General features: G+C 47.0%; 2 protein-coding genes across 5 annotated transcripts in view; both read right to left on the bottom strand.

Moving 5' to 3' along the window:
* The window catches only part of HS3ST3B1 (heparan sulfate-glucosamine 3-sulfotransferase 3B1), a 29,935-nt gene extending 28,880 nt beyond the window's left edge, over positions 1-1,055 (bottom strand). Inside the window, exon 1 of the mRNA XM_064728693.1 lies at positions 472-1,055. Coding sequence (XP_064584763.1) covers positions 472-914 — 443 coding nt within the window. The 5' untranslated portion in view covers positions 915-1,055. The remainder of the gene's footprint in view (positions 1-471) is intronic.
* Positions 1,056-10,575: 9,520 nt separating this feature from the next.
* The window catches only part of LOC135455463 (protoheme IX farnesyltransferase, mitochondrial), a 96,043-nt gene continuing 80,779 nt past the window's right edge, over positions 10,576-25,839 (bottom strand). For 2 of the 4 annotated variants that reach the window (XM_064728701.1, XM_064728702.1), the window contains exon 7: positions 12,251-12,844. In XM_064728701.1, the coding sequence (XP_064584771.1) occupies positions 12,402-12,844 (443 nt within the window). In that variant the 3' untranslated portion in view covers positions 12,251-12,401. Of the gene's footprint in view, positions 12,845-25,839 lie in introns of all 4 variants that reach the window. The other 2 variants (XM_064728700.1, XM_064728698.1) reach the window with 2 other exon arrangements.

Genomic DNA, 25,839 nt, shown 5'->3' with positions numbered 1-25,839 from the left:
CGCAATGGGTACAAAAAAACCACCAAAAAACCAAAAAAACCCGAACCCAAAAGGGTCAGAAACCCCGCAAACACGCGGTCGCTGAGCGCACCGCCCGCCAGCCCGTGCAGACCCGGGAGACACACCAGTCATCCCTCAGCAACACCCGGAGCTGGAGGAAAAGTATGCTCCAGCAAAAGACCGGGAAGTACAGCGGAATAAGAGTGTTTAAAAATATTAAATTAATATGTAACCTTTATAAAAAAATTAAATAGGGTTTGGCTCGCGGAAAACCTGCAGACGCTCCGCCGCCGCCTGAGCTAACGAGGACCGCAAGTTGCGCTCTGGGTTTATTATATTTGTAGGGGTTGTTTTTTCGGGGGAAAGCATTTAGCGGAACATTTAGTCTTCGCCTCGGGCGGCCGCATCCCCGCACCGGGGCGGCGAGCGCAGGACGGCTGGGACCCCGCTCAGCCCCGGCCCGGCCCGTACCTGTACCAGGCGAGTCCCCGCTCGTAGTTGCGGTCGAAGAAGTGCGGCTCGGCACCGACGGCGCGCACGTCGGGGTGCACCCGCAGGAACTCCAGCAGCGCCCGCGTCCCGCCCTTCTTCACGCCGATGATGATGGCCTGCGGCAGCCGCTTGGTACCGGAGCCGTTGAAGAAGCTGGAGATGGGGCTGCCGGCGTCGGGCGCTGCCCGCTGCTCCTCCAGGCTGCTCTCCTCGCCTGGCTCTCCCGGCAGCAGCGGGGGCAGCGGCGGGGCCGTGCGGGGCGGCGCGGGTGACCCGCGGGTCGTCAGCCCGGCGCAGGAGCCGGCGCACGAGTAGAACATGTAGAGCCAGAGGAAGAGCATGATGAAGAGCAGCAGCAGCCTCCGCCTCAGCGGCGGCAACGCGACGGGGGCATCGAGGCAGCGGTTCAAGCGCTGCCCCATGTGCCCGCGGGCGCAGCGGGATGCATGGCTGGAGCCCGCCCGGCTCGGCTCGGCTCTGCCCAGCGCCTCATGGGCACCCGCGGAGGCTCAGCACGGCCCCATCGCCGCCGCCGCCCGGCGCTGCCGCCCGGCCCGCTCCGCTCCGCGCCCGCCGCCGGGAGCGCAGGCAGAGCGGCGGGGGCGGGGCGCGGGCCCGGGGGACGGGCGGCGCCCTCGGCCAATCACAGCCGCGGCTTCTCGCATAATGAGGAGGGGCGGGGCGAGAGGAGCGGAGGACGCGTTGATTGGCTGGCGGCAGGAGGGGCCGCGCCGTCGGGGCCCCGGGCCCGTGGGGCACCCCCGGGCGGCACCGGGGGCTCCGAGAGCCGCACGCTCGTCCCAGGCTGGGATTGCCCGTGCCCTGTCCTCCACGGCTGCAGGGAGCAGCCAGGCACTGGGGGCAGCATGGTGTGGGGGCAGCATGGTGTGGGGGCATCATGGTGTGGGGGCATCTCAGTCAATTTTTTCTCCTCCTTGTCCCCAGATACGTGGGTAGCAAGGTTTCCAGGGAGATTTTATTGTGGTCTTTCAGTATCTAAGTGGGGATTATAAAAAAGATGGGGACAAGACTTTTAGCACAGTCAAGGGATAATGGTTTTAAACTGACAGAGGGTAGGGTTAGATTAGATATGAGGGAGAATTCTTTTACAGTGAGGGTGATAGAACACTGTATGAGGTTGCCCAGAAAAGCTGTGGATGGCCCATCCTTGCAAGTATTCAAGGCCAGGGTGGACGGGGCTTGGAGTAACCTGGTCTAGGGTGCTGGACTATATCACCTTTAATGGTCCCTTCCAACCCAAGCTATGTTGTGATACTATGATTTGCCTTTTTTGTTGATGAGTTGGCTTTTCAAACTGCTGCACCTTCTGTTGTGCTGTATTTTCTGAAATCCTGGCCCTTAAAAATTCCTGGTGAGATTTGCCACAGTCTACATTATAGGAGTAACATACAGAAACTAAACCCAACACAATAGGTCCTGCAAGGCAGACTCAGAGAATCTGTCTGAGGAGATCCTTGCCACAATACCATTAGCTGTGGGACCCTCCTTTCCAGGACCAGATTGCTCCAGCATTCTCCAGGGATGGGGATTTTGCACATTCCATGGAAGTGCTTTAGCCGGTATTCTCCCAGCAATCAGGTAACTTATAGCTTCAATGCATTTGGGCAGCTTTTCTTTTCTGGTTGCTTTGGGGTTTTTTTGGTTTTTTTTTTGGTTTTTTTTTTTTTTAAATTAAAAGATGCTAAATATAACCCATAGAGGTGCAGCTTGCAGTGAGTGTTCTTGGAACAGGGTTGCTGGGCCAGCAGGCAGTGGCCATCCCAGCTGGGGGAGACAGGCCGTGGGGCAGCTGTGGGTACCATCACTGGGACTCAGAACAGCTCAGCCACTGGCAAGGCAAGTGCCCAGGGCTTCATGCAGCCTCTCTGCACCCGTCCAAGTGCCACATAATGCCTTAGAGCCCTCAGCTGTGGCTTTGTAACCCCACCACTGAACAGGGACATCCCAAGAACAACCTCAGGGGACCCCAGGGACATCCCTGCCTCTCACAGTGTCTCACTGTGCTGTCCTGCCCATGCTCCCAGCAGGGCCATGGGCAGCACTGCTCCACAGATGTAAGAGGAGATCTTGTTTCTCTTAACCTGAAACCATTTCCTTTCCCCCACTGCCCTCCCTCCTCTAATTTGTCCCTGGGGTTTTAATATCTATTTCTCCAAGTGCCATAAGCCAAATTTACTGCTCACATAACTGCACTGACTTCAATGGAGAAGAGCGTTTAGGGTGCTCCAAGGAGGCATAAGTAGGAGTGATGTGATGGAATTGAGTAAAGGAAAATATAGTCTGACTGTCAAGAAGAGTTTCCTACCAGTGAAATCTATAGACTGCGGAAGTGTCCCATGGGAACGGGCAGAAACCAAGTTGCTGAAGTCATTTTAAACCAGCACAAGAGAATAGGAAATCAGCCCGGTAACTGGCCAGAAGGAAGGAGAGATGACATCATGCTACTTCTCCGTCTCTAATTTCTGTGGCTGCATTGCTTTGTCCATGAAATTATTTTAACGCAACTGGATTTCGCCTTCTTTTGGGTGATGTGATGGCCCCGGCTGCTTTGGAGAAGTTTCAGTTCCTCTGCCCTGGATTAAACTCTGCCCTGGATTAAAGCAATACCCACTGCAGCCCCCATTAGTCTTTCACTTATTCTGCTGCTTGTAAACCCCTTCTGGGGTCTTCTCAGGCTTCTTCCCTGACTGACCCGAGCCTCTGGCTCCAGTCCTGTACTTACTGAACTGTACAGAGTGGACCAGCCTTTGGGAATAGTGTGAGGGCTCATCCGGGCCATGTGAGGCTATGGAAGGTACATGGAGCTCTAACTCCATGCTACTGCCAAGCATGAGAGACCCCACAGATGGAAATTCTCCTGCCTTCAGGGATTCTTCAGGTAAATTCCTTGTAGATAATTTGCTGGAAAACCATCAAGGAATGATTTTCATCACTACATATTTCCATCTCTATAGATTTTCATCATTCTGTATTTTCATTACAAAGGAATGATTCTCATCTAGGCACAGAGGGAAATGCTGCTTTCCCTGGTGACCTCTGGCTCTGGTGGCCCCTGCCTGCCTAACTTGGGCTCTGTGGATAAAACCATGGCTGCAGATGCTGTGGCTGTGCCCTGCTACCACCCAGTGGCTCTGGCAACCTCTTGCCCACGGAACTTCCTAATGTATTTATGAATGACTTAACATTTGCTCACTGTCTCAGCAAAGCTCTAGTGCGAGCAACCTCCTACCTCACACAGTTCCCAGATAATTACAGATTAGAACCAGCTAATTTTTATTTTTGTAAAGCTGTCAGAGATCTATGTTTGTTATTATTGTCTCCTGGGTTGCCAGTTGCATAAATACATATGTAAAACCCCCTTTGATCTCTAAGTATAATGACACAGATTTATCAAATGTTTGCCTTTTTCTGTCTCTTTGAAAAGGCTGATTTATGGAGTGGAGTCCCTACCTCCCTTCCTCTCTTGAAATATGAAGTGTTTGTGATCAGCCAAGGTAATATTTAATATCCTGCCAAGAATCCTTTGCACTTCCTAACAAATGAACTACAACCTAACCAAATGGTTCACATCTGTTTAGCCTCTTCTTTTTAACTAAACAAATTAGCATTAGAATACCTGGGAGGAACACAAGGTCCCTTTCTAGATGACAGAACACAGACAATTATTAGCAAGGGGAGTAACTGTACTGAAAGGAGCAGGCATGGACCTAGCAGATGTTTTCACATCTCCTGTAGTGTCCATGAATGACCTGCACCACAGTGGACACACGGCCACGGCCTTTTGAAGTGGGTGAAGAATCCATTCACAGTCGCCTTCTGAATGAAATTAAAGGCAGCAGTCCCAGTGAGTTAAGTGTTGCATTTAAACCACTTCCAGCAAAGGTTTTGCTAGGGAGGGTGGTTTCCCCCATAAATGTCTAAAACAAAGAGCATCACCCCACTCCTCCCCACCCACAGACTCAGGATGCTCAGGAGACAACAGCTCTGGTTTTATTTCTGTTTTCACTAGTGCTTTCTCATCCCAAGAGCATCAAACCACCCAGCCTCATCACCCTTCCTCTCTGGGAATAAGGTGTGATGGGTTATTTGGGGTTTAGGAGAACACAAGCCACAAATGAACATCTGCAAAGTACAGTTGGGATTATTATAGCCTCCTACAGTCTGCACATGGGCAATTAAAAGTTCACGCCCCTCCAAACACACAGTGCCTTTCAAGCACCCTTATTCCCACTGGGGTCCCAAACACCTTTTAATCAGAGGTTCAGGAGAGGCTCTGGGGACGAGACGGGACAGGACGGGGTGAGACAGGCTCTCCACTGAGCACACAGTTAATTGCATTCATCGCTGGAGGAGGCAGCCAGAGGAAACACACGTGTTATTAGGGCTAACACTTAGCTTTTATTGTAAATGTTTTGGAAAAGAAAACACTCTAAAGCTTCACAGAGATACTGCCATTAATATATCATCCAAATAACAAGTGATTAAAACCAACAACAGCTACTATGAAAATGTGGCTTTGCAGCAGTGGACCGCATGGGATGCAGCCGGGAAAATCATTATGAACAGACCAGCGGGGTGCAGTTATAAATAAAAACAGCTCTGCAAAGGCTAAAAAAGCAGCAATAATCAGTCTGGTCTGTGGTTTAGTGAGGGCTACAGACATCACCGAAGGTGCTATTTATTGCAGAGCCAGGGACACTGCTGGATGAAGGGATGCAACTTCGGGAGAAGTCAACAGAGGGAGTGGAGTGCCCGCCAGCGCGCCAGCGAACTCGGCCGCACATCCCGGCAGCCGCGCGGAGCAATCCCTGTCCCTCTGTCCCTCTGTCCGTCTGTCCTCCCCGCTGGGAGAAAGGCACACGAGCGGCGGGCGGCTCTGGACCGTGCCCAGAGCTCTGAGCTCCGCAGCCCGAGGCGGCTCTGGCATTGTCACGGCTCCACGGCTCAGCTCTGCAGGTGCCTCGTTCAGCCGCGCAGGTTCCTGCGGCTCCTCACCTCCCAGACACGCACGGAGCGATGGCAGCGATGCTGCCCCGGCACTGCCGGGTGACTGCCGGGGAGCAGCAGCAGTGACACCGGGGGACACGCTCCCTCCCACCCCAAACAGAAGCGTTCGGCAGCCCTGCAGGCACGGCCTGGCCCGGCCAAGGGCCATGGGGTCCCACAGGGTGGGAGCCGAGCTCTGAGCAGCGGAGGGAAGGGATGGCATGAGAACATCGCCCTGCAGATGCTTTCACTACGCTCTTCCCAATCCTCATTTTTGAAGTGAGGAGGGTTAATCAGCCTCACTCCCAACATATTGACAGCTCCTGCCAGTCCTTGCCCCCGCTGAAAGCCAAGTGCAATGCAACGACCAGGCCAGAGCAATCAGGCCAGGGAGAGGAGACCTAAATAATATTCCTCTCTGTTGGTGGGTGACTGTGTGGCCCCAGCCATCCTGCTTACCCCTGGCATGCCTGAATTTCCCTTCAGTGCTGCTGGGTCTGGTTCAGTGCAGGGATGGCCTTGGCAATTTTGCAGCAGGAATATCCATCCAAACCTTGGAATTCAGCTGATAAACTAAAAGGCTGTTCCTTTCCCCAGTCTGGATGCTGTCCAGCAGCTTCCCTGGAAGCACTGCGGAAATGCCTTAATTACTTTATTTGCATCTCTGTTTCAATTTTGATACAGCGTCTCCTCTCCATAACAACAACAACAACAAAAAAAAAAAAATCCCAAACATCTCCCAGCCCTTCTCAGCAGCAAAAATCTTGATCTTTCTCCTTGGTTAAAAACCTAAACGATGGATCTCTGGGCCAGACACTTTGCAAATGAGCTTTGAGTGCCATGCCAATCCTGCACCTGAAGAAGTTCAGTGCTGGAGCCTGTCCTGCCATGCTGGGAGATGCCCTGGCAGCAAGGTCTGGTCTCTGTGCACCTTTCTCGCAGTCACCCCAGTTAGGGACAGTTTGGTCAGTGTGGGAGATCAGATCCCTCTGTTTCCAATCACCCAGGACAATTCCTCAAAGTCTGCATTTCTCTTGAAGAACAGAGAGTCTGTCTCTGACTACAACTAGTTTTGAGGGGCACAGACAATGTGTTACAGCACACATTCCATGAAAAAAAATGTATGAATAAGAATCTGTAATTACAATAGAAGGTGTTAAAAAGGGGAACAAGGGGCAGAAAGGACCATGGGATGCATCTGGGACAGCAAAACCAGGGGAAGAAGCTCAACCGCCAAACAGCCCCAGTCCTGAGGTCTCCCCACACTTTGGAGACACATGGAAACCTCTCTTTGGGTACCCCCCTCACTCAGTGGGCAAGGCTGAGTCAGGTGTCCTACAAAAATGAGAATACAGGCATGAATTTAGAGCTGTTCCAGCACTAGTGGTGAGAGTCAGGCACCCTCCCTTCTAGCACGTTTTTCTGAGTCCTTGTGCTCTCCCAAAGCATATGCACCATGGCAGCAGCTCCTCACCAGCTCCCCAGTACAATCCATGCCCACCACATGCAAAGCATCTCTTAGGAAGGGTCAGCAATGCTCAAACAAGCATTTGGGAGCCACAGCCTTTCAGGCACCGGGAAAAACACCCAGCACCTTCCCAGAATGGTTTAATGTGCCAACCTGAGCCCGCTGCCAAATCGTCAGTTCTCACTCCAAGACTTGGGGGTGCCAGAACTGGTTAGGAACGGTAGGAAAACATCTCCACATTGTGGGAAAACAGCTTGTTTTGCCAACTCTGTTCTGTGAAACAGATGAACTGTGCTTTTCTGAAATACTGGAAAGTAGCCCGAAGTGCTGACCCAGGCTGGAAAATCTTCAGCACAAACAGGTAAAGTCTGGAAGCAGAAAAAACAGAGGTGACGGATGATGGTGTCAGACTCTTCAGTAGAGCCCAGTGACAAAACAGTGGCCATAAACTAAAACACAAGAAGTTCCACTTCAATATGAGAAAGAACTTACTTTCACTGAGGGTGGCAGAGCACTGGAACTCCCAGGGAAGGTGTGGAGTCTCCTTATCTGGAGACATTCCAATCCCACCTGGTCACATTTCTGGGTCACCTGCTCTGGGTGGCCCTGTCTTGGCAGGGCATTGGATGAGATGATCTCCAGAGGTCCCTTCCAGCTATTCTGGGATTCTGTGAACAGAAGGGTTCAGAAGGCAGCTCTGAAGCTCACTAGACCTCCTATTGGAGCCATAGAATCCTGTAGTACTTTTATTTCAGAGGGGACTAAAAAACGTCGACGGAACCATCCAGAAGGGTACACAGTCTGAGGGATCTCAGGGAGGAGGGCCATCACTGATGACACCTCTGAACTCCCAACACTGTTGTGGCCTTTGACTCCAAATTAACCCCATGTTAACCCTCCCAAACTCTGTTTGGGAGATGACGAACATTAGAAGCAGACTCTGACTTACCTTGGGTGAGGCCAAGAACTGGACATGTTCCCCTGGGGGACAAGCCCTGCCCTGCAGCACTGACCTTGCCGTGATGGGAAGGAGGAATTGCAGCACCAAGAGGCAAATAATTGACTCAAGGTCCCACGGACAGCACAAGTGGCATCCTGCATCCCTGAGCCCTCACCCGGAGTGGCTCTTTGCCTGGTTAAGAAATTCCATGACTCAAAATGCCATTGGGGACAGCCTGCAATGGACCTTATAGAATTACCACCTCCAGCAGAGCTGTTTGCAGGGAAACAGTGCTGATATCTCTGTTTTAATAGCAAAGTGTTCTATAGATACCCTGCATTTCTTAGGAAGACGGAATATCTAATCAACTCTGGAGAGCAACCAGGACAACATGCCTTCTGTCTGTAATGATGATTTCTAACAGTATCACTGCTTCCATTCCTACTCTTCTGGGACTGTCAGAACTGAAAAGGACATGTGTTTTGTGTAAGCCTTGAAATGCCATGGCCTGGCTGAGCGGGAAATGCTGCTGGAGCCAGGAGAGTGTGAATGTGTGACTCTGCTGGGGCAGATTATATCAGAGATTGATACAGGAAGTGAGAAAAAAAATCCCAGTGGGGAAAATGAGAAGGAAAAGTGCTGTGAGCACAGGGATTGTGTTTCTTCACTCATGCTGGAACAAAGAGCAGAGCGTTTTGTTCCAGCAACAGCCGACTGTGCTGGGATGCCTCCCCGGCAGGGGTACCAGGATACCTGCTCTGCTGGGGCACCACACACAGCTCACACAAAGCCTGGGGCTCCTCGTGAACCTGAGAGCACAGGGCAGCTCAGCTCCCCAAACCACCCTGCCAGGCCAGTGCTGTGCTCTGTGATCTGCTGAACGTCAGGGCAAAGGAGAGGAGGGGACCCGGTGTCCCTGCAACTCCTCAAAGCCTTACCCAGCCCTCACCTTGCAGGGCTGCTCAGAACAATGGGGGTGGGCTGACAGAGACATGAGCTGTTCCCTCCCCCAACAAGAAGTATCTCCGTCCCTATTTTACAGCTGGAGTGCATTTCTTCTACAGAGATCTGGAAAGAATGAAGATCTCCTGAGCCTCAGGGCTACTGTTTTATCTACAAAACCACACAAAATATTTAAAGGCCAAATAGACAAAACCCAGCTTCATCCTCTTGAGTCACTGGTTCAGATTCCTCCATGAGCTTCAGTACAGGCTTCTGGTGGTGCAGAGCTGCCTCCTGTGACAGCAACACCAACATGGGACCCTGTCCAGTAGACCAAGGGCTAGGAGGATACAGCACACCACTGCTATTTGTTTTACTACCACATAAAGAACAGGTATTCCATGGCTGGGGGCTGGAACAAGATGGTTTTTAAGGCTCCTTCCAACCCAAACCATTCTGTGATTCTGCAGGACCAGTTCACAGGGAGTTCCTGACTAATCAGCATAAATAGTGACAAACAACCATATTCAAATTATCCAGATGGGATAAGGGAAAAACAACATTGCATTTCCACTCTGTTCCAGGTTCAAGGAGTCCTCAAAGCCTGATGTGTGCACAGCTCAGCACAGAAATGCAGAAAGCCCAGGTTTATCTCCTGTGCAAAGCCATCCCAGCAAGGCACCTCATGCACCTCACCTGCCTCCTTCCCTGCAGAATTTGGGCAGCACTATCAGCAGTGCCAGAGGGGGAATGGCTGACATTAGTCCTTCCTGGGGGATCACAGGGACCACAAACACCCTTGGGTGATGGCAGACAGCTCAGGATTTTTAATTTTCCACAGTGGCACCAGCAATACCGAAAAAGAGACCTGAGAGCACCTACTGCAATATCCATCTCCTGCTGCATCTTCACTTTGGCAAGGTGTTTGCAAAGCACATGCAACAGCAAAGTTTCCTAAAGGCAGTAAAATGGCAGCACATGGACACCTGACACGTGGCCAATGTGCAGCAGGGCTGAGAACACTTTCTCAGGTAAAGAGAGTATTTCTTTTAAATAAGAAATTTAAATAAGATAATATCTTACATTTAAATCCCAGTTACACTGATTCTAAAGCCGTGTTTTCCCTCAAGGCCAGACCCACTGGGTGTGGAGATCTTGGTGCAACCCAGTGACCTGCATTTTACAGACATTCAGTGATTATTACCAAGCTCCTGTCCAGCCCTGAACCCTGTCCATGTTACACATTTTGGCCCAAGAAATGAAGATGACTCTCTTCAGAACACAACCACAGGCATGTCCTTGAGACCTTTAATCAGAATGGAATTCCTCAGCAGCACCCAGGAATTGCAGAACATCTGAAGCCTGGGTCTATAATGACTTAGGAGAAACCCACAGCCCGCCTGCCTCAGCACCACTTTCTGCCTCTGGGAGGAAAATCTGTGTTTTTTTGTGAGCCATCTGCTCTTTTTAGGTTTGACTCCCACCTAAAGGTTGACCAAATTATTTGGTTTCACACAAACCCCTTCCACTCACATATGATTTATTTTCAGTGTGCTGCTTGGACAATAAATCAGAATTTCACAAGCTGTCCTTACTCTTAAGTGGTCAAGAACATTGCTGCTGTGAGAAGTGCCCCAAAACTACCAAATATCTTTGCAACTAACTGAACTTGACCAGAGTTTCAACAAGAAGTGAATAGTTTGTAACAGATTTGGAGCACTCAACTCTTTTTGGACAGTATGCACTTTATTGCAGAGAAGACTGGGTGCATTTTTAAAACAAATTCAGGAGTTACACAGTTTCCATACAGTTCCACAAAGTGTCCCCCACAGTAAGTAGAGCACAATGGAGGCTGTCAGACAGTGAGGGAGTTCCATCTTGTCACCTGCAATCACTCAAGTCACCAAATCTTGCAGGCAATTGTTTAAGAGCCATGGAAACAGGTGGCCCTGCTCCTGCAAGCACCTCTGCCAGAAAACAGAGGTTAAACTGTGTCACTCCAGAGATACACCAGCATAACTGAGACCAAGAGCCAGGCTTGGTCCATGAGAGCAGCCAGGGAAGGTTTTACATCATTGTGACACACCTGTGATGAAAGATTTGTGACGTTTCCTGAGGGGCCCTATTTGAGAACAAGCTCGAGACAGTGTCTTCCTTTTCAGGTATTGCTGTATCTTTGGATCAGTGCTCATCCTGCTGCCCAGTCCCTCTCCACATGGGAAAGAAATCTTGGCATGAAAACACATCAAGTCATAACAGGCACTACCACAATAAACTATCACCACTGTCTCTGTCTGCCCCCGATGTTGCTGTGTTTGGGAGCACACCAGCAGGTCACAGTCAGCTCCAGGCAAGATGAGGGTGAGCCACAGGATCAAAAGCATGTTAAACTGTGACCAGAAATGTTCTTCAGTGTATCATTTAACAGGGATAATGCACTCTTCTCGGGAGACCATCCACAATAATTGCTTCGGCGAGACACTGGCTGCATCAGCAAGTGAACATTCTGTTAGATTAAAATCCCCAGCCCTTTTTCTGTAAAATGTGTTTGTTTACCTATTAATCACCCCCAAAGCAAAGCTCTTCTGAGCCACCACCCACACTGTGACATTAAACACAGCTCAAGCTCTTGGTGCCAGTCCAGAGCTTGTCTAAGGATGCTGAGACTCAATGGGCTGGCATAAGTCACATTAACATGGAAAAGCCTTACAACCACCCAGCTCTCACCTCCCCCACAACTCACAGCCTCTCTGCCATAAACAGTGATGGTGGTTTTTACCAGCTGAAGATCTGACACACAGGGCTCAAACACTAATGACATAAAACCACAATGTAGTCAGAAGTTCCCTGTGATGGAAATACAGTAGAATGGCTCAGTGTGTCCAAGGGATAAGCTACAGGAGAGCTGTTCAAATGCTTGTGTGTGTTGTGCTGAAAGACAGTTTTCTTCACTCCTTTAGCACTGTGCCAGGTGTATGAGAGCTAAAAATCTACTGAGGTGAATGGGAACCTTGGGAGGAGCAGCTTATTGAAAAAAAACCCCAAAACTGAGGGCTTTGGTGTAATACCAGTGCAGGGATGGCACAGATTCAGAGAAGAGTTCACCCTCTCATATTCTTCAAAGATTAAATTAAAGGAAAGGGTGCTTGGGGAGAAAGGTGAGAAATCATTCATTGGTCACTTCCTGATGGCTTCACCAAGGCTGTCAGTGCTAAAGGCAGCACATGTGCGCATGTGACTTCCTAACTTATTACCTCAACTACCCATGAGGACAGGGACCATGACTCACAGGGACTTTGGAAGGCCATCCCGAAGTGATGTGCTTCTGGCATAGACTAAATCATAACCTGTGATGAATTAAGGGGCCTAAGACCCTGAATGCTTTAAGCTCTCCTGACTATTCCCTTTCAGAAACAAAAAAACCCTGAAATTATCACATGAAGTGGTCGCTAGGCACAATGATTCTTCTTCAAACAGATTCCCACAGGATTCCCCCTTGCAATCACTAAAATATACTACCTGATATGTCATGAGAATGACAGGTATTGACATTTAAGGCAATCTAATTTCCATAGCCATCTCATGACTTCCCCCGCGTAGTTCGCCTTTGTCTTCCTTCTCCAGGACCGACTTCTTGCAGGTGAACATGACAAGCAGCAGCAGTGGCAAGTGCCACAAACTGCAGAAGAAGAGCTTCCTGGAGCTGCTGCGGTCAGCATCTCTGTAGAACCGAAAGCCGAGGTAGGAGATGTAGAGGTTGATAGGGAGAGAAATGATGGGGAAAGTCCACGTGGTGATGTTGAGGACAGGAGCCACCGCTGAGAGTCCAATTAAGGCCAAGCAGTGCCGCAGAGCCACGCGCCGGCACAGCCCCGGGTGGGTGACAGACATCATGCAGTATCCTCCTCGGGAGTAATCTTCCCGCAGACCCCAGCTGAGGGCATTGAAATGAGGGAACTGCCAGGAATAGAGGATCCCTCCTAACAGTAATGCACCTGCAGTGGGAGAGAGAGTGTTAGATGATCCCTCAGGAAGTGCCACACACAGACCTCAGATGTCACACCTGTTTGCAAGAGGACAGTGCTACTCCCCTGTGACACCAGTGACACTGCACACTGGGGGCACTGCTCTGTACAGGGACAGGGCAGACCCACGAGATAAGGAACCTCTGGTTTTCATGGCATTCACACAGGGTTGGAGCACGGTGGTTTATTTGGTTTTGGAGCATTTAATTTGAAAAGCATTTCAGCAAGTCACTTCCTTCTAAAGAACTACTGCTAATTGGTTCCTGCACCAACTGTCTCTACCTGAGGGAAGATTGGTGGGAATGAAGTGAAATTGGACAAGAGACTGTATTCCTGGGAGCATCTAGATTCTACTCTCAGATTCCTGAATTGGTGTGTCCAGAGAAGAAAACAGCTAGTGGGCAAAGCAGTGGTTGCATCAACCAGACACAGGGAGCCCAGCTCCGTGACAGAGGACAAGGAGGACAAACTGCTGCTCCTGAGACCTGGGGAACACCACACCTGGAAGGCTGGAGCCAGGCCAAGCCCTCTGTCTGCCCACTGCATGAGGGAGGGAACCATTCCTGGCACAGCACAAGCTCCATCATGGACCTGGGCAAGGGGCAGAACTGGCAGAAGCTGTTAATGAGCTAACAGGAGATGGAGAACTTACTCCTTCAAACCATTGGAGAAACTTCTAATCAGTTTGATCAAGTAACTCTATTCACACCAATTAACTACTTTCACATTTAAAAAGGAGCTATGGAAGCACCACATTTCCACAGCTCTTCCTGGGACACAGTACAGGGTTTACTGAAGCAGAAGCAGCTCATGTGCTAATTTTAATGAGCCTCCAGGAGGCCCTCAGACCAAGCTCCCTTCACTAATTTTATTTGAAGACACAAAAAAATCCCCCAAGGCTGTTGCAATGTTATGGGCATTTCAGGTTTTCCTTTTGTTTATCCAGCTCCCAAAGCTTCTGCTCTCACATTAAAATGCTTTCTTTGTATCTGCCTGCCTCCATGAACTCAATTCTCTATGGAAACTTCTTCTCCAAATGGAGCCATGCATCCAGCGTTATCTTAATGACCTGAGAGAAGCAGCAAATTCTTCTCCAGCAATTCTGACAAAGCCCAAGTCACTGTGTCCTCTGAACAGCTTCATGGTTCACATTTCCTCTCAGTGTATTTCCTGGAGCTGTGCATGCCTAGTTCTTGCCTCTAATAGCACAACTTGCACTGGTGCTGCCATGCAAATAGTAATAATTTCGGTTTGCAAAATTGCCTTTTTTTTTTTCCCCTACCTTATCACTCGTGAAGGAACTCTCCATTAGACTTCATGCAGGTTACCAGCAGCTTATAAATGCAGGAGTGATGCAAAAGACACATCTCACTGCTTTTTGAACAAGTAACAAATACTCCTTGAAGTGAGTATGGACCTCTGGAAACTGATTACATGAAGCACAGAGACAGACACACATACCTTGGGTGTGCAGCTTTCAGAACAACATCGTCTGCCACAAATTCCAGGTGATTTCATGAGAACCACAGGAAAGGGAACTTAAAGATCATCTCATTCCACTCCCTGCCATGAGCAGGGACACCTTCCACTAGACCAGGGTGCTTCAAGCCCTTTCCATGCTGGCCTTGGATATTTGCAGGGATGGGGCAGCCACAGCTTCTCTGGGCCCCCTCTGCCAGGGCCTGCCCACCCTCACAGGGAAGAATTTCTTTCTCGCATCTAATCTAAACCTACTCTCTGTCAGTGTGAAGCCATTTCCCCTTGTGACTCCAGACTCGTGTAAATAGTCTCTCTCCAGGTTTCTTTTAGGCCCTGTCTGGTACTAGAAGGCCACAATTAAGTTACTCCATTTCCTCCTGGTCTACAGCCCAAAATGCTTCAAATCCAGATACACAATCCTTCTAAAGTAGATTTTTTTTTGACGTGGATGTTAGCACCTTTTCTCAATTGGAACCTTTAAAGACAGTTGAAAATTATGTACCCCAAAATTACCAATAATTTCAGAATTTCATAGCCAGAAAAGTCAATTTGGCCCTAAGAGAACAGTATTTGATTCAGTTCTGTTGAAACCTGAGGGAGCAGCTCTGCTGAAATAAACCAAAATTAAACTTACTGAAGGAGCAGTTCTCCCTACATCAGGAGACACAACACAGAAAATGTTCTTGTCATAAGTCGCTCTGTAGATTTTTCCTATTCTTGTAAAACACATTAATGGAGGCAAGATCCTGAATGTGCTACACCTAAGAGAGCAGTATTTTTCAAGTATCACATCTGAAGTGCTTTAGAGACACTAGCTTGTCATTGTTCAGAACTCAGGTAAAGGTAAGCTACAATTATCCATCACTAACGACTCTTAAGCAGATGAAGCCAGGGCCTAAGACATGGGGCAGAGGCAGTCCCTGCTTCCCACGGCTCCAGACCTGCGTCTGTGTGTGTCCCTGTGTTTCGGCTCTGATGCAGATTTTACTTATTCAGTTGTTCAAATGAGCGCAGCCAAGCTCAAAACACACCCTAAACCTCAAGCACACAAAGCCCTTTAAGAGTTCCCTAACTATGACACCATTAAAAAAAGTCATCCGGAGAAACTTTTAAACACAGACCAACTAAAATACTTGAGGCTGGATTCCCATTTACAAAGCTCTGGTTTTCACATGCAAGCCTTTGGAATTTAATTACTTTGATTACATTACAACCATTGAGATAATTGATATTTTACAGAGAAGCTGAAGAGTGAAACAATTTAATAGCCCATTATGAGGACTTTAACTGACCCAATCTTTTTGGTTGGTTCCCATGTGCTGGGACATCCTGCAATTTCCTTGACCTAGGCGGAGATTGTTGGGTTGTCAGAGATTTTTGAGTGTCACGTAAGACTGATGACTTGCAAAGCACGACAAATGGTACAGTAAAACTCAGCATCAAATGAGTTCACAGTAGGAATCCTGTCAAGCCCAGAGCAGACACTGTAATACTCCTTAATTACTAGATGAATGTTAACTATGTCATAATTAACTCAGCAGTGTTTTTAAGCAATATTACAGTAAGACAAACTCTGGAGACTAATCTGGTTCTAAACAGAGCTGATCTACTCTATGGCCCCTGTGCTGTTCCCAACAGTTTGGGAACTCAGTTTAATCATTGCAAATCTCCCTTTTCTCTACAGAGTTTATAATTAAATGAACATCAGACAAGGTTGTTCCCAACTGGAACACATGGACCTGGCACAGGGTTCACAAAAGCAAAGCTGGTTGTCAGACCAGAGTCATTGCTCGGGCAGCAGGAGACAGCCAGCATCCAGGGACACCCAGGGGCACCCAGGGACACCCAGGGACATCCAGCACCTTGGGGTCTCTCGGTTCCTCCACAGCTTGTGGAAATCTGAGAACAGGCACACTGACAGGAACTCAGATCTGTCTGCTTTTCTGCAGCAGTTCATAAATTCCAGGACCACAAGTACCTGGCTGGCTTGTGGGTATCCCAAACTCCCTAGTCTTTTTGGCCAAATTTTTAATTGCTGCAATTGAGCCCATTTATGACGAATTCTTCTCTCTGAGTGTGAGAACCTGGGACAGATGCAGCAGACACTTAGAAATCACAATAAGTTGTCAGATCAGTCCTGTTTGATTTTGGAAAAAAAATGGCCACCTAAAGAAAACAAGGCCCAGGTCTCCAGAACTCTTTCACTCTTGTGTGCAAAACAGGAATAAAATATCTTCTTCCTGAGTTCCTATTCTTTCATCTCTTTCCACTGTCTTAAATCATCTCAAAAGTTCCAGGATCGCAGAGAACCAGATAGGTCCTAAAGCACACAAAGAGCTCAGGATAAATAACAGGTTTTATTATTCCTCATGAATTTTAAGGTTAAGCTATTATTTCTTTTCTTAAATTCTTCTATGTGATTTATTTAAATAGTAATAGATCTCCTTTATAATAAACAAGAACAAGCTGAGATTTTTATTTTATTTTAATATGTAAGATAAAGCAAAAATGTCAGCTGGCATTGAAGAAGGTAGAAAATGGTTCTTTCTCTCTGTAAACATATTTTCATCTAGTGAAATACTGAAGTTTTATAAATTGCACTTTTCCTAAAACAAACAGGACACTAAATTTCACAGTCATTCAGCAACTGCTTGGATGTTTTACAGTTCAATAAATTTGGATAAGATTTTGAAATAATTGTGAGATGAGACTTCCAAAAGGAAATAGTGACTTTGGGTTTGCAAACTGCAGCAGCTGACAGTCTAATTTTCAGAATTACAAGAGCAAGAAGCACACCCTTCTAAAGTTCTGCTCTTTAAGGTGTTAAGAAGGCCATGTGGCTCTTCATAAATTGTGATTCAAACTTCATGGTTTGTTCCTTCTAGAGCAATTTATGATGATCCCATTTGCTTGATGGTCCAAATCTCAGATGAGAGAGAAATGTCAGTGCAGGAGCCAGACTAAGTCCTTGGGCAGGAAGAGCCCTTAAGAGGAGGAGGCTGGAAAATGATTTTTTGGGTGTAAGTCCTTGCAGGCTATGGGCTCTGACCACTGGTTAACATCTGGAGAGGAGAGCAGAGCATTCAGGCATTAACAGCTCCTTGTCCTGCCCACCCTGAGCTCACACCAACATCAGTGGCACAGTGATTAAAAGCTCCAGATCAAATGCTCGTTGCCCAAACTTCTCATGTCCCATAAAGGATAGTGTTCAAGTTCATACAACATTTACTCAAGAAAGAATAAGTACATAGAGCTGCTGAGTTATTAGTGCCAACATAACTCTGAGCAAACTGAGCAACCTGCGGACTGCAAACCTACCCTCTCAACCACTAAAGGGCAGAAATAATGTTTGAATTCTGCCTGTCTCGTGTTGAGGATGGCACTCTCTTAAGTAACAATTTGAAATATGCCTCTTTCATGCTGGCAGTACCTTTCATCATCAAAGAGCTTTATGCCCGTCCAGTTGGCACATGGAGCCACAGTGATGGTTTCGCCAAGACATAGATTATTTCAGCTTAAATGAGGCACAACACTTCACGATGGTCCAGCTGAAACTCTCAAAAAATTTCTGAAGACAGGTTTTTCCAGCAAAGAAAAGTCCTTGGACTACAGGGGGGCACAGACAGGAGCACACTCTGTGTTTGTGGAAGCTCCAGACTCAGGAGCAGGATCAGCTAGAGTCTGGCCAGCCTGGGAAAGCAGGTGAACATGGGCCTGTCCACACAAGTCAGGACAAACGTCCCAGATTATCTGCAGGGACTGCTGTATCAACACCATGTTCCTGAAAACACACTGCAGAGGAACAACATGTGCTCTCTTCTTGCCCTTCTCATTGTACTGTAAAGAACACACAGTGCTTTCCCACTGCACAGGGCTCTGCAAACAGATCATGTTCAGGCTGCAGACAGGACAAACACCTATGCACTTAATCAATAAAATAAAAAAATAAGGAACGGGAGCTACCTGTAGCATCAGTTCAAGAACAGACTTGCTCCTTCTGCCTTTGCTCTGGTGCTGCATATGTATAACAGGAAAGTGGCCAACCAGGCATTAAAGTAAACATGGAATAGTTAAATATCAGCTCCAAAACAGATGTTGAAATCTTAACTGCATTTCCCAAAGCCGGTGTTTACTGCCTTGGCAACCTAAGAATGCTGTTTTGCTTAAAGCACAATTTTAGTAATTCTTCTGCCTTGAATAATGTGAAGGAATTTTTAAATTATTTCCAGACATTGGTAGCTGTGACTTAAGAGAGGAAAGCACTGGCCTTTTGTCTCTAGGAAACGGGTATGGGTTTGGCTGCTATAGGGAGGGGAAGGCTTTGGCAGCGTAAGCTCAGCCTCTTAATGGATCATAGTCAGGAAACAACCACACACCGTTTTACTTGATAGCACACAACTGGCTCTCTTCCCTTAAAAGATGTTGAACAAATTACTCCTCTTTAACTCAGACAAGGTAGATTAGAGCTCAGAGATTTGACTTGGTCCAGCTGTATCCACCTGCCTGTGAGCACCCGTGTTGTCTCAGGCGGCCTTTTCCACCTTTTCTACAAGAAATTTTAACATAACCAGTCCCAAACTCTTTACCACGGTCCTATATAAGTGTCACAGGATGCTAAATTGACAAGAAATGTAGAGAATACATGTCCAAACCCTTTATTTTCTGTCTTCTGTGCTCATCCAGAAGTTTAACACAGTAGTCTTCCCTGGAGATTTGTAACTGTGAACAATTCTGGGGGTAAAGAAAGATTTTAAAATCTTGTCAAAGCCTAGTTGCCCACTTCAGGTTCAACACAATTTTACAGGACTATTTGGGAGTATTGGTACAAAGATGCACAGAGGTTTGGAGAGTCATGGCCAGAACACACTGTGATATTCTGATCCAGAAGGACTGGTTTGTCCAGCTCTTGGTTGCATTTTCTGTTTGTGAAGGAGAGCTGGAAGGTAAAATCATTACTGCCTGTGCTTCAGCTTGTTTTGGTGATGGAAAATGATTGTTAAATCAAGTGACCTCCAGTTACAAGTGTTCAAGATACTGTCCTGATATCATCCCTTCTGAAGAGAAATGTTACCAGTTACTTAATTCTTCCCACTGTCTTTAGAATTAGGAACAGGATTAGCTTGCCAAAATTTACATCCTAATTTGCAATTATGCAGCATTCTCAAACATAAAGACATTTGGGAATTACCTAGACACTAACCCTAACCCAACTGATGCAATTTCCCTCTACCCACATCAGCACCACAGCAAGACAACAATCAGCGCTTTTGCTTCCACTGGAAAACAAAAGTAGATGCTACTGCTTGTGCTGGATGGCACAGGAGTGGCGAAGCAGCCTTGAGAGGAGAAAGAGAAAGTGTCACTTGTAAAGCTGCTCACAAGGTCCCTGGGCTGGGACAATGGTCCCGGCTGTCACCGTGGCATGCACGGCCCAGCCTGCATTGTGCCCCTCCAAGGTTACACCGTCGTGGAAACCAAGGGCGACGAGGAAAACACTGGAAAACTCAAAAGCTTCATGGTCAGGGGTTTCAACAGCTGTTTCTTTTGAAGGATGGCACAAAAGGCCTGTGGAGCAGGAGCATCTAGGGGCTGCAATAGACTCCTCTGCAGCAGCACTGAAAGGGAAGGGGGTGCTGGCCATGTGTTTGACTTGTCTGCAAAACAAAAGGATCCTCAGCATCCACCAGGAATAGGAAATGAAGTTGGCTGTGGGGTTTTTCACCTTGAGAGAGTGTTCCTGGCTTCTGCCTTTAACAGAAGGAAGCCAGATGTCCTTAGGTATGCTCACCACATAGGAAAAAAGCTGTGTGTGTATGGATACACACAGGCATGTGCACTTCTTGTGTGACACAACAGGTTATTGCAGCCAAAAGCCTCACAGGGAAACACCTTTCATTACACAGGCAAGGCTGAGGAAACAACACCACATATAACTCACCTTAGCTAACCCCAGCAATAGATGCCATAAAAGAAGAGCCTGTTGGGTAAAATGAAAATACAGTCTTTTGCAAATATGTTTAGGAAGTATTTACCAAAGGACCAGACTCAGCAGAGGATTGCAAATCTGCAGAGCCATGCAGGGGCTCCTCATCAGCCACCTCTTTCCCCCAAGTCCCTTCTGCAGATCCTGCCATCCTGATTTCTCTGAGGGTGCTGTGTTTCACACACAGGGGCTCAGGGCTACCCCATCAGCCACACACAGGGTAGAGAACCAGGCAAAGGGCATAGTGCCTGTGAACTTGTGGGGTCGGTCCCCAGGTGCCCCAGCAGTGGAGCTGCCATTTCTTTTGTCTCTTATGAAGATGGAAAGGAAGAAAAAAATAGCCCACTGGCTTTTGTCCTAAATTCAGACCAGCTGCTCACTAGTATTGTCCCTCTGCCTCATTTTTACAGTTTTTACCCCCACAAAGCATACTCCTGGGCCCCCAGCTCCAAGTCTCATATGTCAGTGACATGAATATCTCTGTTTCCTCTGGAACAGACCACAAATTCTGCTCTTTCATCTGGGGAAGTGAAACCCTGAAAAGCTGAGTTTACCAGTGGGAGTTTATAGCCGGAGCCTCCTCTCCTCCGGCAGTGGGATGCTGGAGCTGCCCTGCTCTGGCGGCTGGCTCCCAGACCTGCTCCCACATCAAGGGGCTTTGAAAGCTCCAAGTGCTTAACTGGAAGGGACACAAAGATCTTCAAGCTAATTTAGCATGCAATTAAGCTGTTGTTTTGCTCTCCTTCCTACTATCAGACAAGTGCTACACCAGGGAAAGTATGAGAGACTCCAGCCTTTGGCAGGTTGGGCACAGGCCCCCCTCTTTCCTATTCTTCTTTTTTTGTTACTGAAACCATCCATCTGCCAAATGTCACTAGCTGATAAGAACTGCCCATTTTTAAATCCCCTTTTGTAAATAGATGCTGGCTGACATAATTAATGTCTACCATACAACACAATTTGAATTACAAAGTAAAGGCAATTTAAAAATCAGCCTCCACATGATTACAATTGATACTGAGTCTATAAATTCCATACCCCGAGGAATTATTTAAATTTCTGAAAATGAATGAAAATCAGTACAAGATGTCTTTCAGGCAAGCGAGACCCGGAGTGGAGCATCTGATAAACTAAACAGTCTCTTTAGATAAACATTCTTTGGTGCAGTAATACCTATGGCTCCTGGGCCACTGAGGCTCTGCAATGTCTGCTGCACTGTCAGGGCCCTTATCTGCTCTGCCACCACCTACTCAGAATCAATCTCTCTAGCTGATAAGCACATTAGGTAGAGGAGCCCTGCTTGTCACTTCCATCTCACTGGGTGGTTTGTATGAACTCCGTGGCACCAAAGTGCTCCGCCCTGTGACACCGATCCTGCTTGCCAGCGGGATCCAGCCGGAGCAGAGCATGGGCAGGGGAAAAGGTACAAAACTTCCTGGGCCCCCAGCATGGCAAGGACATGGGACCATGTCCTTCGGAGCAAGACCCAAGGAGTAGACAAAGTTGATAAGGAGACTGAAGCATCTTCCCTATGGGGACAGGCTGATAGGATTGGGGCTGTTCACCCTGAGGAAGAGAAGGTTGTGTGGAGATATCACAGCAGCTTCCAGGATCCGAAGGAGCTGCAAGGAAGCCCGAGAACAACTCAGGAAATGTAGTGACAGCACAAGGGGGAACGGATTCAAACTGAGACAGGGAAATTTAGATTTGATATTAGGAAGAAATTCCTGGCTGTGGCATTTGAATCTACTCCAGTTTCAGTATTCTGTTAACTAAAAATAACAAGTTTAAATGGACATTAGTCAAGGGAAAAAGAACAGCAGCGTGAGGATAATTTAAAGCATGTATGCACTCTTACACACCAGAATAAACAGCTCTGTTTCTTTCTTTCTTTCTGTGCAGAAGCTCAGCAGCACTGCAGCACAGCCAGGAGCTCTTCAGCTTGTGGATCCCATGCAGAAGGGGGATCTGGCATAGAACAGGGACACTGCCAAATTTGACTTACCTTCCTGTCTCTCTGCTATCACTTAAGGTTTTAAGTGAATGTCATTATTTTCCTGCTAGTCCTTCCCTTGCAAAATAATTTCAAGGTACCTTGATTTACTAGAAAAACAAATCTCTTCAGAAACAAATAGTACCAAGAAAGAACAATGAAATCTGCTTTCAAGGAAGCAAACGTGTTACTGCAGATCACAGGCTGGCAGTTAAGTTCTGCATAAATACCCCAGATATGTGGCAGTGATATCCTTGTGATAAATTACATTTATCATGCACTTCTGACCATCTCACCTGCACTCACTCCCCCAGTGAGGAAATGTTAACATTCCCCATCTTTCATCAGTTTCAAACAGCTGCCATTAAAAAAACACAACCCCCCCCAAACCCACAACAAAGAATTCCACATCTTCCCAGAGATAATCTTATCTTTTGCTTTTGAAATGGGAGGTTTTCCCTAAATTACTTTGGCACAAAATCCAGGCATGGGGGCGGGATGTTCAATCAGGCTTAGGAGCATACAGTTGAAGTTACCTATTGGGGTAGAAATGGAACCAAACATTCCTGGGAAGTACCAGGAGATCTGCAAAAATGCACAGTGTAAGAAATTACACAGAGAGCAGTGAGGCTCTGGCACAGGCTGCCCAGAGAAGCTGTGGCTACCCCATCACTGGAAGTGTCCACGGCCAGGTTGGATGAGTCTTGGAGCATCCTGGTCTAGTGAAAGGTGCCCCTGCCCATGGCAGGGGCTTGGACAGTCCTTAAGGTTCCTTATGAACCCAAGTCATTCTATGATTCTATGAGTATTCTATAAACTACAGCAAGTATTTACATCACTGGAAATATGAGGGTCCCAGATTTCTATCTGTAAATACACAGTATTTTTTTCTGGTGCAAGAAACTACTAAGGTATTAATCTTTAAAAGTCATAAACAAAATGAGGACAAATTAAAATAAGGCTGCTCCACTCTGAGATACTTTGTTATTAGCTCTGGAATTGGAAACGAGGAACCAACTTCAACTCTCTAAGGCACCATCTCCAACTCTCCCAAAGGACAAAATACCTCACAGCATCCATGTCACGGAACTCCTGAAGGAAGCAGACATGGCTGTCCTAACTGTTACAAACAACAGTTTAACACTTAGCTCCCCACAAATGGTAATGAAAGGGCTACACTTAAATATTGTTTTCCCTATAAACAGCAACATGTACAACAATGTGGCTGCTGTGAGAATATTACAAGGAGAGAAAATCCACAGGAAAATGTAAACTCAAAAACCCACCACTTTAGTGGTGAGAACTTTCCTCCTCATTAGTTTCCTGCCTCCCTTCCTTCACATTCCTCTTTGTTATCGAGTAGAATGATTTTTTTAAAATGAGGTGCAAAGGCATTTTCACACCTCTACCTAGAACTAGGTTAAGACTCCACACTAATTACATATTATTAATGAATTCAACAACCGAGACCAAGCTGGTCAGGGAAGGGACACGGGTCTGCATATTGTGTATGGATGCACGCCTGTATTCCGCATGGATACGATGCTGCCAGGGGCTGAACTCTCTTACTGCAAAAGTAGAATGCTTAAAACTGAAAATCATACTCTACAATGCCATCATTTTCTTCCAGTTATTTCTTTTCTCTGTAAAAGTGTTTGTAGGGTTTATGTTGTGTTTTTTTTTGTTTTCCATTTGATACTGAAATGCACTAAAATATTACATCCCAGTCCCTGTTTTCAGGACTCTCCCCAGGTGTGCTTCATTACAAACACCAGTATCAGCTCAATAACATTTCTTTCTCTATTAAATAAGCTGCCTGGCCTCCCTGACACAGACTGGGAGGTGATTTTAAAAGTTTTAGCTATACGTAACACACTATGCATCAGATTATCATGTGCTGACAAATTCTGCTTGGGTGGTTTAAAGGAAGCATCTTCCACTGGTGGCATCATTGCCTTCACAGGAGAGCTGGCACAGGGACACATAACCACATTTTAGCTGCAAGTTAGAGAGGAAGAGCTTACCTGGCCACCAGTGGGGTTCCCTGCTGCCCTCTCCGCTGCTGTACAGGGACAGCTTTGCTCTTTGCAAAATAGATCTCAAAGAGCAAGTTGACAAATTAAAGATAATGACAATCAGTGCCAGTTTAACCTGCTGGGCTTTCACTGGCCTCTACAGCAAGGGCTTTTGGAGACATGCAGCTCTGCACTCCAGCTCCTGCAGGCTGAACTGTGCAGGTGAAGCACAGGCATATGAGTGTTATCTTTGGACACCAACTCTGCAACAAAGTGGTAAAACCATCACAGAAATCCCCAAACAATTAGTCAAGGTCTAAGTATCTGCAGCCAGAATGATATGAAATTATTTCCTCTCATCCCGTCCCTTGTTTCCTGGGGGCAGAGCCTGACCCCCACCTTGCTGCCCTCTTCTGTCAGGAGCTGTGCAGAGCCAGAAGGTCCCTCCTGAGCCTCCCTTTCTCCAGGCTGAGCCCCTTCCCAGCTCCCTCAGCTGCTCCAGCCCATTCCCCAGCTCCGTTCCCTTCCCTGCACAAGCTCCAGCCCCTCAATGCCTTTTTTGTCATGTTCCCTCTTCTAAAGTACAGAGCTGCTAACTATGTCTGTTATGCAGTCCTAACACAAGACACTATACATTCTCTTACATAAAAGTTCTAGGTCTAAGTAACTTTTGGAGAAGAAAATATTTGTATAGAAGCAGCACACAATGAAAAAAAACCCCCACAACACCTTCCATCCTTGCTCTGGTTTAGATCTGTGCAGGAACATGTGGACACAAAGCCAACTCAGATTGACTTTTATTAGGAAGTGCATAAAGAACAGATTTTGCAAAAATTCTGATAATTTCTAGTTAAAAGCCTTGTTGTTAAAAGTATTATTCAAGCCTTAAATATGCCCCCCCTGTGGGATGAGTGTGCGCTAAACCAACTCTTAACAGACCTATTAATTGCACTTCATTAGTTGCTTCAGACTATAAGTTTGTGGAGCCACTTTGATTCTTAAGTTTCTAGCTGGCAGGAAAAACAAGGCCTGATTGTGTCAGAGTTGAGCTGCTGAAGAGATCAGTGTTTTACAAGGGATGTAAAAGTGGTTCACAGCTACTAAAATAGAAATCTTCGTTTGCTTTTCAAGGATGAGGGAAGGAGCATTTGTAACTTAAAGTTTAGCAATGGGTAATTAAGAAATACACCAATAAATTAATCTTCCCAGGATATTTTCTGACTTGTGGAAAGACAGTAAAACACATCTAGGAATTTTCCAACTGCAAGTCCCTTGCAAGCTTCATCTTACTGGATATGGTTTTAATCCCGAACACGATTTGAACCCTGAAATTATGTAACATTTTCCCCTATGTGAATATCAAATATGCTACTTTCCTTCTGGATCTTTTTAAGATGGTCAGAACACATATTAAATAGGTCATGCTGCTTTATCAGCTCTGTTTTGCCCTGAAATACCTGTGTAAGGAGAATGTTACCAAAATTAGTTGCTTTCA

Source organism: Zonotrichia leucophrys, chromosome 18 (assembly GCF_028769735.1).
Source record: "Zonotrichia leucophrys gambelii isolate GWCS_2022_RI chromosome 18, RI_Zleu_2.0, whole genome shotgun sequence".
Taxonomy (NCBI): domain Eukaryota; kingdom Metazoa; phylum Chordata; class Aves; order Passeriformes; family Passerellidae; genus Zonotrichia; species Zonotrichia leucophrys.
The sequence above is the reverse complement of the archived record's forward strand: the minus strand, read 5'-3'. Positions and strand labels throughout refer to the sequence as shown.